General features: G+C 34.2%; 1 protein-coding gene across 2 annotated transcripts in view; it reads left to right on the forward strand.

Annotated features, from left to right (window-relative positions):
- SPAG16 (sperm associated antigen 16) overlaps positions 1–14,852 on the forward strand; it is a 106,908-nt gene that overhangs the window by 16,257 nt on the left and 75,799 nt on the right. The window contains exon 5 of one of the 2 annotated variants that reach the window (XM_030326326.1): positions 4,979–5,116. In XM_030326326.1, the coding sequence (XP_030182186.1) occupies positions 4,979–5,116 (138 nt within the window). Of the gene's footprint in view, positions 1–4,978; positions 5,363–14,852 lie in introns of those variants that run through there. The other variant, XM_030326327.1, reaches the window with a different exon arrangement.

Here is a 14,852-nt window from a genome sequence, read left to right on the forward strand (position 1 = left end):
ATATGTGTTAGGACATAGTACTTGCACGTTTGTCTAGGCCAAAGTGTGAAATGATTCCCTTTGAGAAATCTGTAGCCAAGTATACTCTTAACAGTTAAGTGCTTGTTGTGTCATATAATCGTTTTAGATTTAGCAATTTGAATTGAGATGAAATTTTAGGAAACTACAATATAATTAGGACGCATAGAACCCCTGTGTAAGCGTGCCATTTAGTATAATACTACAATCTTAAAGTAAGATTCTTATGAAATATCTCTTTATTATATTGTTTAGTGATACTGTGGTTCAAATAATTGTGTCCTTATTCCTAGATGTCAGTTTGTAATGAGTTTACAAGCTGTTTGTGATAAGATTACAGTCTTGGATATTTTTTCTTCACATGAAACATTTTTTACTTTGATCAGAAACTTTTACCTATTCTGCAATAGTAGGACTATAAGAATACTAAGTATATTTTTTATCATTTTTATTATGGATAAAAATGTTTGTAGTATTCATTGCTCTGAATTCATTTAATCTTACAAAAGTTGACAAAACAAGGTTCCCTCACTGTTAGTTTGTAACACAAAAAACCCTTAAAGTCACCAAAAAACCTGGGAGTAAAATTTGGCTTGTGGCCTTTTAATCCTCAAACAGTAATTGCAGTAAATTCTTTAAATCCAAGGTCAGCAAACAAATCTGGCCTGCCCCTGTTTTGTAAATAAAATTTTGTTGGCACATAGCCATGACCTTTCTTTTAGGTATTATGTATGGCTGCTTTCATGCTATGGCACAGTTTGTTAGTCACAGCACAGTGGAGAACACATGGCCCAGAAAGCTTTTTTTTTTCTGCAAATTCTAAACGATTTTCTGGCTGTTCACACACAAAAAAAGATTGTGTATGTATGTGTGTGTAGTAGTGATTTTTTTATATGAAACTCAAAAAATGTTTGCACTGTGGGTTAGCAGTAGCTAATGGAATTTTGTCTTTGTTGGTAGGTATTTTCTGTAACTGTCCCTGAAAACATGGAGGAAAAATTGTCATTTGATGCTTGTTATTATCTAGGTTACTGTTTTCCTGTCTTTTATATCCTATGCCTTGGGTGCCATCATGAAGGAAAACTAACTTTACTCTTATGACACTATTGATGTGTTTACTGAAATTCTGTCATACTATTTCTCATTTGTGACAGTGGGCCTTACACCATGGACAAATTGTATGAAAGTCTATGTACTTTCTTCCTGAAATACATGCACATTCTCCACTTCTATATAATTCTAAGTAGTTTATGGACTTAATGGTAAATGTGAAGACCATTGATGTAATTTTACTGGTAGTAATTTTTTTGGCAGTTCTGTTGGCAATTTTATTTCCAGTTCCTAATAGTTATGTAACAATCTTTTTTCCCCATCTGGACACTTTTCAGTCTTGTTCTAAGTGTGAGTGAATAAAGAGGAAGAAATAAAAAGGCCAGGATATTTCTTTAACACACACACACACACACACACATCTGAAACAAAAACAAAATAACTTATATACAAAATGCTTGTTTTACTGAGAAATATATTTCTAGAGTTTGTAGATTAAGATTCCTAGTGATCTTATAGTATTAGAATAGTATTAGTGAGTTTAAATCATCTTTGACATTTTTATATAGATTACAGAAATTTGTCATGATAAATTATTTTTGAATGTCCTAAGATATATATGATATAGTATGTGTTATGATGTATTATGCTTTATTTGTATTTATTTTACCACATATTAATTTATTTACATAACACTTAATGTAGAAAAGGACTATATACCACTTTTTTTCTTACTGAAATGATTTCTTTAAGATTTTTTTCTGCGTTAAATAAAGCAAATTGCTGAAAACCAATTTTATGGTCAGAAAAACTTCATGGGCTAATACTTCAATCAACCCTTATATCTTCTCTTTGGAGATAAGTATAAATCACATTCTAAATACATATGAAGTAGTGAATTTATGATTAAATTGTTATCTGTTTTGTTGTTTTATAAATTGTGGCAAATACTACTTAATATTGATTCTTTTTTTTAAAGAAAATTTTAATGTTTATTTATTTTTGAGAGAGACAGACAGCTGTCAGCACAGAGCCTGATACAGGGCTTGAACTCACAAGTCGTGAGATCATAACCTGAGATGAAGTCAGACACTTGAGCGACTTAATATTGATTCTATTATCTTAACCCTTTGGGTATTCTTCAGGGCTTCTATAACATAAAAGTGCTGATAATTAAACATTTTTAAACAAATGTTTAACTCATCTATATAGCAAGCTTTGTAGGTATTTCTTTGTTAATAACTTTATTACTGAAATGTTTTTCTGTGTTTATACTTTTTTATTTAGCTTTATTAATTGCTACATGTATACATATAATTAAAATTATAATTATTTAAAAATCTGTAAATGATTCTCTGATGTTCCTTATGTCACTGAGAAAATAGACGTTCTATGACCTCTGCCTCCCTCTCTACTTACTAGCTTGCCACCTGTGTTCTCAGGCATTCTTCTCACCTGTCACAGAAGCTGAGCCATGCACACTGTCATCTAAGGCCAACCCTCCACTTGTCCACTGGAGCCCAGATCCTCTTAGCTGCTCAAGGACCTTGCTTCAGCAATTGTCCCCTCTGTTTTCTGTATTGTAAACTTTTTCCCTCTCTGCTGGATCATTCCCATAAGCATATAGATGTCCAATAATATTTTTTATATTTTTAAAAAAGTGGAAGACAAAAAACACCCTGAACTCCACATCCTTTTTATAGGATAATCTTGATTTCCTAGGCTCCACTTTACAGTATATCTCCTTGAAAGAGTTTATTACCAGTTCCTCATGTCCTAGTCTTATACCTACTCTGGGTGCACTATTGTCTCCATGACTGTGCTGAAAGTTTTTTCAGTGCTGCACATTGCCAAATTCAGTGACTGATTCTTAGCACTCCTCTCTATTCAGTCTGTTTTCAGCATTTGTCACTGTTGTTCATTTCTTCCTTCTTGGAACACTTTATTCACTTGGTTTGAGAGCCACAGTGCTCTCATATTAACCCACTACTTCACTAGCCCTTGTCTGTCTTAGTCTCTAGTTGGTAGTCTTTCTTTCTCTTCCTAATCTTGAAACAGTCCAGGGACTTCTTTACTTCTCTGTTTATAGTCATGCCCTAGCTGGCCTTGTCCAGTCTTATGACTTTATTTTTTTAAATCTTCTTTCTTTCTTTCTTTCTTTCTTTCTTTCTTTCTTTCTTTCTTTCTTTATTATTTTTTTATATGAAATTTATTGTCCAGTTGGTTTCCATACAACATCCAGTGCTCATCATCCCAACAGGTGCCCTCCTCAATGCCCATCACCCACTTTCCCCTCCCTCCCGCCCCCATCAACCCTCAGTTTATTCTCAGTTTTTAAGAGTCTCTTATGGTTTAGTTCCCTCCCTCTCAATGTCACTCCTCATCAGGGAAATGCAAGTCAAAACCACACTGAGATATCACCTCACCCCATTCAGAGTGGCTAAAATGAACAAATCAGGAGGCTATAGATGCTGTAGAGGATGTGGAGAAACAGGAACCCTCTTGCACTGTTGGTGGAAATGCAAACTGGTGCAGCCGCTCTGGAAAACAGTGTGGAGGTCCTCAAAAAATTAAAAATAGATCTCCCCTATGACCCAGCAATAGCACTGTTAGGAATTGCCCCAAGGGATACAGGAGTACTGATGCATAGGGGCACTTGTACTCCAGTGTTTATAGCAGCACTTTCAACAACAGTCTTATAACTTTAAATAGTATCTCTTTACTGATGATTCCCACGTTTGAATTCCATGTCCTGACTTTTCCCCTGAACTCTTGACATTTATTCCCAGTATTTATCTTCACTTGCAATATATTCATATTGCATTTAATATGAATAAAAGCAATTCCTTTATTTCTCCAATCACCCAATTCCTACTGCATTCATTCCCATCTTCATAAATGGATGTTTGTTGTTCCACCAGAAACCATGGAATCATCTTTGACCACTTTTTTAACCAATGCTTGGCAGCTGATTCATAAGAAAAATTTTTTTTGGCTTCACCAATAAGTTGGCCCTGGTTTTACACCCTGTTCAGAAGGGACCTGTTTCTCATAATCTCTACTGCTACCAACTTTGTTCATGCCACTGTTGTTGCTCTTTTGAACTATTGCAACAGGCTCCTAACCAGCATCTCTGATTCTAGTCTTGCTCCTGTAGAGTTAGTTTCTTCAAAGAGATGCCAGACTAATCCTTTTAAACATAAATCTGATCAGTGTAACTTGTTTCTCAAAGCCTTCCAATGGCTTCAATCTGATTCAAGTAAAATCATATTTTTCTCTCTGGCTCCCTGCTGTCTTCCTGACCCATTTTTCACCACTCTCTCCCTTGCTCTGGCTTTTTGCTTTTTAAGGTACATGTCAAGCATCTCATTTTCTCAGGGCTTTACATTTACTCTTCTGTCAGCCAATAATGCTCTTCCCCTTCATATCTACATGACTTAGTCCTTTATTTCTTTTAGTTCTCTGCTCAAATATCACTTTACCAATCATACGTTCTGTGTTCATCCTATGTAAAATAGCACAAACACCCCCATCAGTCTCTACCTTAGTCTCTCTATCCCTCTTATCCTGCTTTATTTTACTTCATGGAACATATCACTATCCACACTAGAACAGATGGGGGCTTGGACCATTTTGTTAATTTCACCAGTGTTAGTGAATTAGTGAATTAGTGCCTGGAACATATGAGATGTTTGGTTATATTTTATGTACTATGATGATATGAGTACCTAGCAACTAATTATTTGTTATTTTAAATATATATTGTAAATGTGGACATTTTAATTTATAAAGTTAAAGCCACAAATCAATTCTGTAAATATCCCCTAGGAGAACTTTTTGAATTGTACATAAATTAAACCAATTTAGTAGAAAGCAACAACATAAAACCTTTTGTTTGATTTTATCCTAGGTATGAGTTAATACAGAAGGGACTAACTGAACTTAGAGATCTTGGGAATGTTCCAGATGTCTACACCCAGAATATGCTTTTAGAAAATGAGAACAAAAATTTGAAGAAAGACTTGAAACACTACAAACAGGCAGCTGAGTATGTTAATTTTTAAATGACTTTTTTTTTTCTTTTGGCCAAATAGAAGTAAAGAGCTGAATGAAGCTAACACGTGGTTAATGTACCAGAGCTTTAATTCTGAACTGAATTCTATTTAAATTCTAGTTAGAAAGAATGTGACAGGCTTCACTAGCAAGTTAATTGAACTGATGATCAGAACTCTCACAATTGCAACCCACTAGCAAGAGTTGAATGCAGGGAGTTGTATAGGAGATGTTAATTTATTATGTGCCATTTACTTTCTTAAGTTTTTCATAGTCTTTTCATGGTTTGTGAAATCTTCCCCTATGAGGATAAGCTAATCTCTGAAATTATAGTAAATTTATAGAAGGCAGAGAGGAAGGAGGGAGATAGTGTATTTCTCGCTAGAGAAATTTTAGTATTTGAAAATTCCCCAAAGGAAACTGCTATTTTATAATCTCCTAGCGTGAATTTATGCATAGAGAAGAAACTTGACAGAAGCCAAATCTTTCTTTCTAAAATTATAGGAAGACATGCAGTTTTGGCGAACAAATTTAGATAAGCACTGTTATTCTGGCAAAGATACATACGTGAATGTGTTGACTAGGGATGAATCTACTCATCTAAGATGATATTAGATGGAAAATCAATGCTTAGATATGAAGTAGAGAAAGTTCATGCTTTGTTCATTTTTTAATTAAACATACAGTTTTCTCTGTTAAAGAATCATACTAAAACCAAACATTAGATAAGTAGAACTACCATACAGGAACATAATATTTTAAAATCTTTGTAAAAAAGTTTAAAGAAACAAAACTTTGTATTGCAAAGTGAGGAAAATTTTTAAGATAAGCTACTTTTAAAAAGGTGGTGGTGAGGGGTGCCTGCGTTGCTCAGTTGGTTAAGCATATGACTCTTGGCTTAGGTCATGATCTCATGGTTTGTGAGTTCGAGCCCTGTGTCGTGTGTGGACCAGCTTGGGATTCTCTCCCTCTCCCTCTCTCTCTCCCCCTTCCCTGGTCATGTTCTTTCTTTCTTTCTCTCTCTCAAAGTAAATAAATAAATAAAATAAAAAAAAGGTCGTGGTGAATAAAAGAATAAAAGATAATTTGTATGATCATTTATTCACTTAGTATTTACACTCATAGAAAGTTGTTACACATTGTACAAATTTCATACTATCTATGGGTATACTTTGATATTTTATGTTTTAGAGAGAAGTGTATGATGATCCATGGAATGATAAGTCACTAGAACCAGCATTCTCTCTATTCTTAGTTCATTTCTCAGAAGTGGTTTGCACTATTGGCCCTGCTGCTCACTGTGTTATTGTATAGACACCTAATGGATGCACTGGGAATTTGACACAGCAAATTTTTCAGAGTGATGCTTGGCATACTGTTTCAGTTCCTGATCTCCTTTGAATTATTGCTTGAGTTTGCTAATGTTCCTTTGAATAGATAGAATCTCTTTGTTCAATGAGTTTTGCCATAGTGACATTAAATAACCATTGTTGATCACTGGTTTATTATTGAATATCATATTTAATAGCTATAATCAAAACCATATAAACTATTACCTTTGCAAATTATTAGCTCATAATCTAAACAGATATCACTCAAATGAAATCTGTTTCTTGTTTGTGTTTACTAAAATATCAGATTACTAAATGTATATAAGATTTGCTATATTTATTAAAGTGTAATTTTAGTTTCAATGGCTTCTGATTCTCTCTCAAATCTATCTTATTTGATATAATTAAACTTTAACAGATTAAAAAAGAAAAATATTTATTTGCTTTAATCTACTTGACATGAAAAATTTGAAGGAAAGTTGCCTGACCCTTAGTAGATTCCTAATATTTATGTCATTGAGTGAATATTAAGTACTTTGTACTTTCATGGCACCTAATTTTTGGATATATTCTTAGAAAATGTTTTGTAAATATTACCAACTACTACTGTCTTACTACAAGTTTGCCCCAAATTGTAATGTTTTATCACACAGGTTTTTCAATTTGACTTTTGAAGGTATTTTTCCAATAGGAATTAGTAATAAATGTGGGATTCCCTTTATAGAATTTACCCTAAAGTTTTCCTTTTCAGGATTAAAGCTACTTCTTTCTTTTAACTTATTTTTTAAAGATTTTTTAAAAATGTTTTTATTTACTTTGAGAGAGAGGAGGGGCGAGGGGATGGGGTGGGGAGAAGGAGAGGGAGAATACCAAGCATACTCTGTGCTCACAGTGCAAAGCCCAACACAGGACTCAGTCTCACAAACCATGAGATCATGACCTAAGCTGAAGTCAAGAGCCAGGCACTCAACCTACTGAGCCACCAGGCGCCCCTTAAAGCTATTTTTTGAGGCAAGGTAAGTGTAGATGTTAAATATTTTTTTCTAATAAGAATATTTAGTATGTAAAAAGAGTTGGGCTTACAGATATGTTATATATTGTCCTGATAATACTGGTAGCATTTAATGATGTATCTAGAAAAGTTAGAGAAATCATGTAGCTATAAGGTTAATATTTATCTGGAGAAGAGAGTTGCCATGGACAGAGTATCAAACTTAAGGTTCAAATACCTGGCTTCCATTATTCTGCTACTTATTAACTCAGTTTTCTTAATGTTAAACTGGGAGTAATTATACATAATATTATTAACTCCTAGGGAGTGATGTGATAATTAAATGAGACAATCTATATTAAAGAACTGTGTAAATCACAAAGTACTTTGAAAATGTCAGTTATTATTATCAATATCTCTAAAGGCTGTCATCCTTGGATTTTTTTAATCATCACATCATTAATATTTTTGAAATTCGGTAATGATGAAGCATAAAGGAAGACATGAGAAGGGAAATATTTCACTCTAAAATATCATTTGAATTGCTATACCTAAAAAAAATGGTCTTTTTCTCTGTTGTAAGCAATTCCAATTTTAGAACTGAGGTTTTCCCTATCTTGCTACAAATGCGGATTGTCATATAAAATATAGTTTCATGTATGGTATATATATGTATGTATGGTGATGAATGTTAACTATACTTATTGTGGTTGTTTTACACTATATACAAATATGAATCATTGTGTTGTACACCTGAAACTGGTACAATGTTATGTACAAATTATACCTTGATAAAAAAAAGTTTTAGAAATAGCTGGAAAATTTCTTTACACAGAGATGTTTTAAAGGGGAAAATGTACTATTAAAAAGTATTTATAGTTACATTAAGGGTAAAAGTATATACTAGCTACACTAGGGTAATAATATAAATAGTAGTTTGACAATCTTTCTTGAAAAAGGAGAATATAACTGTACTTTTATATTAAAGTACGGACCACTTGTCATTTTATTTTTTATATTTATTGCACATATATTTTAATACTCAATTTAAAAATTAAAAACATAAGATAAACTTGTAAAAATCCTTTTGTTTTGTAACTTTTGACAGATATTGCAATCAGTTAAGTTTCATTAAAAGTTTTTTCTAAATTACATGTGTTTGGTTATTATGACCACTTCAAACACGTTTAAGAATAGGCAAAACATCCAAATGCAATTTCTTACACAATTACTACTATTACACTTGCTTAAACATATTTTGAAACTCATTATTTGAAACTTATTATTATTTAAATTTTCTTTTTAATGCTTTATTTATTTTTGAGAGAGACAGAGTATGAGCGGCAGAGGGGCAGAGAGAGAGGGAGACACAGAATCCGAAGGAGGCTCCAGACTTTGACTGTCAGCACAGAGCCCAACGCGGGGCTCGAACTCATGAACTGTGAGACCATGACCTGAGCTGAAGTCGGATGCTTAACAGACTGAGCAACCCAGGCACCCCTCTAATATTTTTTTTAATTAAGTTTTTAATTTTAATTCCAGTGTAGTTAATATACAGTGTTATGTTGGTTTCAGGTATACAATATAGTCACTCAACAATTCTGTACACCATTACTCAGTGCTAATCATGATACGTGTACTCATAATCTGCTTCATCTCTTTCACCCATCCCCCACTCACCTCCCCTCTGATAATGCTTTATTTTCAATGTGTACCCTCAGTTAAAGTAATGATTACTTTTTTTCAACGAGAGCTTTTTTTTTTACTTGAATACTTCAGAATACATGGTTCTATAGGATATATATAAAACATTCCCTCCAAGAAAAATAGAAATACGCATTTTCTTCAAATACACACAGAAAAATCCCCTGGTTAAATCACATTAAAAAGAAACATAATAAATATTACAAATTTGAGAAGACTGAAATCATCACAAGTATATTTTTCAACTACAATGGTACAACAATAAAACAAAGCTGGGAAATCTACAATGTAAATATTAAATATTTAATATGTAAATATTAACACAGTACTGCACAAACAATGGGGCAAATAAAACAAATGGCATATCAAAATATTTCTCAAAACAAAAGAAAAAGAAAACACAATATTCCAAAATCTATGGGATGCAGCAAAAGCAGATGTTGGAGTGAAATTTATGCTATAAATGTTTGTATTAAGAAAAAAAGTTCAAATAAGCAACATTACACCACAAGGAACTAGAAAAAGAAGAAACTTAGCTGAAATTTAGTAGAAGGAAATAACAAAAATCAGAAATAAATAAAATAGAGACCAGAATAAATAATAATATAACATTGAAAGTAATGACCAGTTTTTCTAAAAAAAAAACAAAAACAAAATTGGCAATGCTTTAACTGTATTAACTAAGAAAAAAAAAAAAGACTCAAAAACCAAAATGAGAAATGGAATAGAAAACAATACAAGAGTTAATCACAGAAATGTGCACTGTGATAAAGATTCCTACAAACAATTATATACTAACGATTTAAATAACTTATGGAAAAAAAATAGTTCCTACAAAAACAAACAAGTTACCATGATTCAATCATGAATCTTGTATCCAAGAAGTAGGAAATCTTCTTAGACTAAAAACAAGAATGAAAGTTGAATTAGGAATCAAAAATTTCCCAGCAAAGAAAACTGCAAGGCCACTTGGTTGGTTTCGTTGGTGAATTCTACCAAACATTAAAAAAAAAATTAATGACAATCTTTATCAAAATCTTACAATAACAGAATAGAGGGAACACATTCCAAATCGTTCCGTGAGACCAGTACTACCCTGATACCAAAGCAGGATAAAAACAATACAAGAACAAATCAGTCGAGTTTGTCTGATATTAAGCATTGCTACTCTGGCTTTGTTTGGACATCTATTTGCGGATAAATGTTTCTCCATCCCTTCACTTTTAATCTGCAGGTGTTTTTAGCTACAAGAACATAGGGAAAAGTTTTTATTTTCTCAAATGAGCTTTAATTCATGGTTCTAGATTGCTAAATTTTTAAATATTTTTTTTATTTGTGACACACACTGTTACGTTATTTTCAGGTGTGATTCACCTGAACCAGCATAGTGATTCAACCTCTATATGTTATGCTATGTTCACCACAAATGTAGCCTCCATCTGTTGCCATTATATCATTGACTTTATGCCCTATGCTGTGCCTTTTATTTGTGTGACTTATTCATCCCATAACTGGGAGCCTGTATCTACCACTTTCTTTCATCTATTTTGTCCATCCTCCCCTCCCCTCCCCTCCACCTTCCTTAACTTCTGGCAACCATCAATTTGTTCTCTGTATTTATAGGTCTAATTATACTTTTTGTTTATTCATTTGTCTTGTTTTTTAGATTCCACATATGAGTGAAATCATATGGTGTTTTTCATTCTCTGTCTGACTTATTTCACTTCGCAGAATACCCTCTAGATCCATTCATGTTGCTGCAAAGAGCAAGATCTCATCCTTTTTATGGCTGCATAATATTTGTGTGTGTGTGTGTGTGTGTGTGTGTGTGTGTGTGTGTGTGTGAGAGAGAGAGAGAGAGAGAGAGAGAGAGAGAGAGAGAGAGAGAATATCACATCTTCCTTATCCATTTGTCTATCAATGGACACTTTAGGTTGCTTCCATATCTTGGCTATTGTAATGCTGCAGTAAACATAGGGGTATATTTATTTTTTTGAATTAGTGTTTTCATTTTCTTTGGGTAAATACTCAGTAGTGGAATTAGTGGATCATATAGTATTTCAATTTTTAGTTTTTGAGAACCCTCTATACTCTTTTCCATAGTGGCTGCACCAATTTACATTTACACCAACAGTGCATGAGGATTCCTTTTTTTCTACATCCTTGCCAACATTTGTTTCTTTTGTTTTTCATACTAGCCATTCTGACAGGTGTGAGGTAATAGATATCTCATTGTAATTTTGATTTGAATTTCCCAGATGATTAGTGATGTAGATCATCTTTTCACATGTCTGTTGGACATTTGTATGTCTTTTTCGGAAAAATGTCAGCTTGTCTACTCATTTTAAAATTGGTGTTGAGTTGTATAAGGTCTTCATATATTTTGGATATTAACCTCCTATTGGATATATCATTTGCAAATATCTTCTCCATTTCAGTTGATTGCTTTTTTTGTTGTTGTTGATGGTTTCTTTCACTGTGCAAACCTTTTTATTTTGATGTAGTTTATTCAATAGTTTATTTTGATGTAATTCCAATTGTCATTTTAAATGCAGAGGTAGAATTTAAGCAACCTGCCACACATTTAAGGAGTTGTTGATCATTGAATGAAAACTAGAAAGCATCACTTGGAATTATCATATCATTTACAGTTGACACTATTTCATAAACCTTGTTTTACCTGGTAGTTGACATGCTACAATATTCACCTCAGTCTGAGGTCCACAAAAGCTATTACGAGTTTTATTAATTAAGAACCTGTTTGCTTAATCTTGTTTTGTATCTTGACTGGTGCTTTATGTCACCTTCTCATAATGTAGACATTGAAAATATTCTCAGTTGGATGGTTTACTCCTAAAGCCTCATTGTACTTGTACTTTAATATCCTGTAGTCTGACTTCCACCACACCTATCCTACTCATCCTATTTCATTCTTCTATTCCTTCACTTTCTGTGACAGCATGATGTTCTACCTCTTCTACTCACTCAATGAGAGGCTTCCTCCCCGCCGCCCCCCGCCGCCATTTCCTATCTCTGCACTACTAATACTCTCTAAGGCTGTTCTGTCTAATAAGATAGCCACTAACTACATGTGTATTGTAACACATATAACATGTGATGGTAAACTCCATGAAGAAAAGTAACATGGGTAAATCTGGTTGAGATAAATGGGGTGCAGTTTTAAATAGTGTGGTGAGGGAAGTCCTGTCTGATATCTGAAGAAACTGAGGGAGAAGGTCATGTCTAAACTTGGGAAAAGGGAATTTCAGGCAGAGAGAAGAGGAAGTACAGAGAACCTATGGTGAGCACGGCTTGGTTTGTTAGGGGACTAGTAAGGAGACCGTAGTGACTAGAACCAGGGGCAATTGGTAGAGGCCTTTGTTAGAACTTTGCTTTTTCCCCTCTGAGTGAGATGTGAGGCTGATGGATAGTTTTGAAGAAAAGCATGTGAGCTTGTTTTTGTTGGAAAATAGACTGGATGGAGGGACATGATGGAAATAGGGAATACATTATACCCTGCATAACTTTCTTGTAGGTTGACTTATCTGGCTACAGCAGAACAATAATGAAATCAAACAAAATTTTATGGTACATTTAGGTTCTTGAAAGTACAGTATTTGCTGTTATCAAACTCAGCATTACTAACCCCACTCAGATTTTGGTTTAGAACAGACATTGATATCAGATCAGGTATTGTGAATAGAGCAACACAAATATATGATGCTCTACCCTTTATTAGATATAATAATATAATTATCAGTCATTTTCCTCTTGGGTAAATGGATTGATATTATCTTTCCCTGAGGGGAATAATTTTAAAGTGTTTCGCACAATGCCTATTACATGGTCAGTGCTCAATAAAGATTAAACCAGTATTCTGCATGACAGCACCCTTTCTTTCTTTCATAACATTCACTACAGTTTATGGCTATCTGAGTTTGTATTGTATATTATATTATATTTCCTTGTTAATTTTCTCAATACTCCTGTAAACTTGATGAAGGCAACAATTGTACCTGACTTACCCATTATAGGATAATGAACATAGTACCTGGTATACGATATATATTAAGTAGGTAGAATAGCATCATCATCATTATCTTTGTCAACCTTATTAGCAATAGCAGCAACACTGAATAAACAACCAAAAGTGGGATTTCTTCCAGAAGGCTGGTACACAGCAATTTATTTATTTACATATAATAACCTTCTAATTCTGAAAAAATATCAAGCATTTAGAAAGTCAAGATAGAATAATGAACCTCATGGGCCTCTTAGTTTCAACACTTAGCATCTTTCTGCTGTTGTTATTTTATCTCTCTCCCTCCCCACACCCCACCCTGCACCCACTTAATATCTTCCTTTTTACAATTCTTTTTTTGAGTTACAATTTACATAAATCAAAATGTACAAGTCGTAGCTACAGAATTTTGGCACATAGTTTTGTGACCTCCATACCCATCTTTTTTTTTTTTATATATATGAAATTTATTGACATATTGGTTTCCATACAACACCCAGTGCTCATCCCAAAAGGTGCCCTCCTCAATACCCATCACCCACCCTCCCCTCCCTCCCACCCCCCATCAACCCTCAGTTTGTTCTCAGTTTTTAACAGTCTCCTATGCTTTGGCTCTCTCCCACTCTAACCTCTTTTTTTTTTTTTTTCCTTCCCCTCCCCCATGGGTTCCTGTTAAGTTTCTCAGGATCCACATAAGAGTGAAACCATATGGTATCTGTCTTTCTCTGTATGGCTTATTTCACTTAGCATAACACTCTCCAGTTCCATCCACGTTGCTACAAAGGGCCATATTTCATTTTTTCTCATTGCCACGTAGTATTCCATTGTGTATATAAACCACAATTTCTTTATCCATTCATCAGTTGATGGACATTTAGGCTCTTTCCATAATTTGGCTATTGTTGAGAGTGCTGCTATGAACATTGGGGTACAAGTGCCCCTATGCATCAGTACTCCTGTATCCCTTGGATAAATTCCTAGCAGTGCTATTGCTGGGTCATAGGGTAGGTCTATTTTTAATTTTCTGAGGAACCTCCACACTGCTTTCCAGAGCGGCTGCACCAATTTGCATTCCCACCAACAGTGCAAGAGGGTTCCCGTTTCTCCACATCCTCTCCAGCATCTATAGTCTCCTGATTTGTTCATTTTGGCCACTCTGACTGGCGTGAGGTGATACCTGAGTGTGGTTTTGATTTGTATTTCCCTGATAAGGAGCGACGCTGAACATCTTTTCATGTGCCTGTTGGCCATCTGGATGTCTTCTTTAGAGAAGTGTCTATTCATGTTTTCTGCCCATTTCTTCACTGGGTTATTTGTTTTTCGGGTGTGGAGTTTGGTGAGCTCTTTATAGATTTTGGATACTAGCTCTTTGTCCGATATGTCATTTGCAAATATCTTTTCCCATTCCGTTGGTTGCCTTTTAGTTTTGTTGGTTGTTTCCTTTGCTGTGCAGAAGCTTTTTATCTTCATAAGGTCCCAGTAATTCACTTTTGCTTTTAATTCCCTTGCCTTTGGGGATGTGTCGAGGAAGAGATTGCTACGGCTGAGGTCAGAGAGGTCTTTTCCTGCTTTCTCCTCTAAGGTTTTGATGGTTTCCTGTCTCACATTTAGGTCCTTTATCCATTTTGAGTTTATTTTTGTAAATGGTGTGAGAAAGTGGTCTAGTTTCAACCTTCTGCATGTT

This window comes from Lynx canadensis, chromosome C1 (genome assembly GCF_007474595.2).
Source record: "Lynx canadensis isolate LIC74 chromosome C1, mLynCan4.pri.v2, whole genome shotgun sequence".
Taxonomy (NCBI): Eukaryota; Metazoa; Chordata; class Mammalia; order Carnivora; family Felidae; genus Lynx; species Lynx canadensis.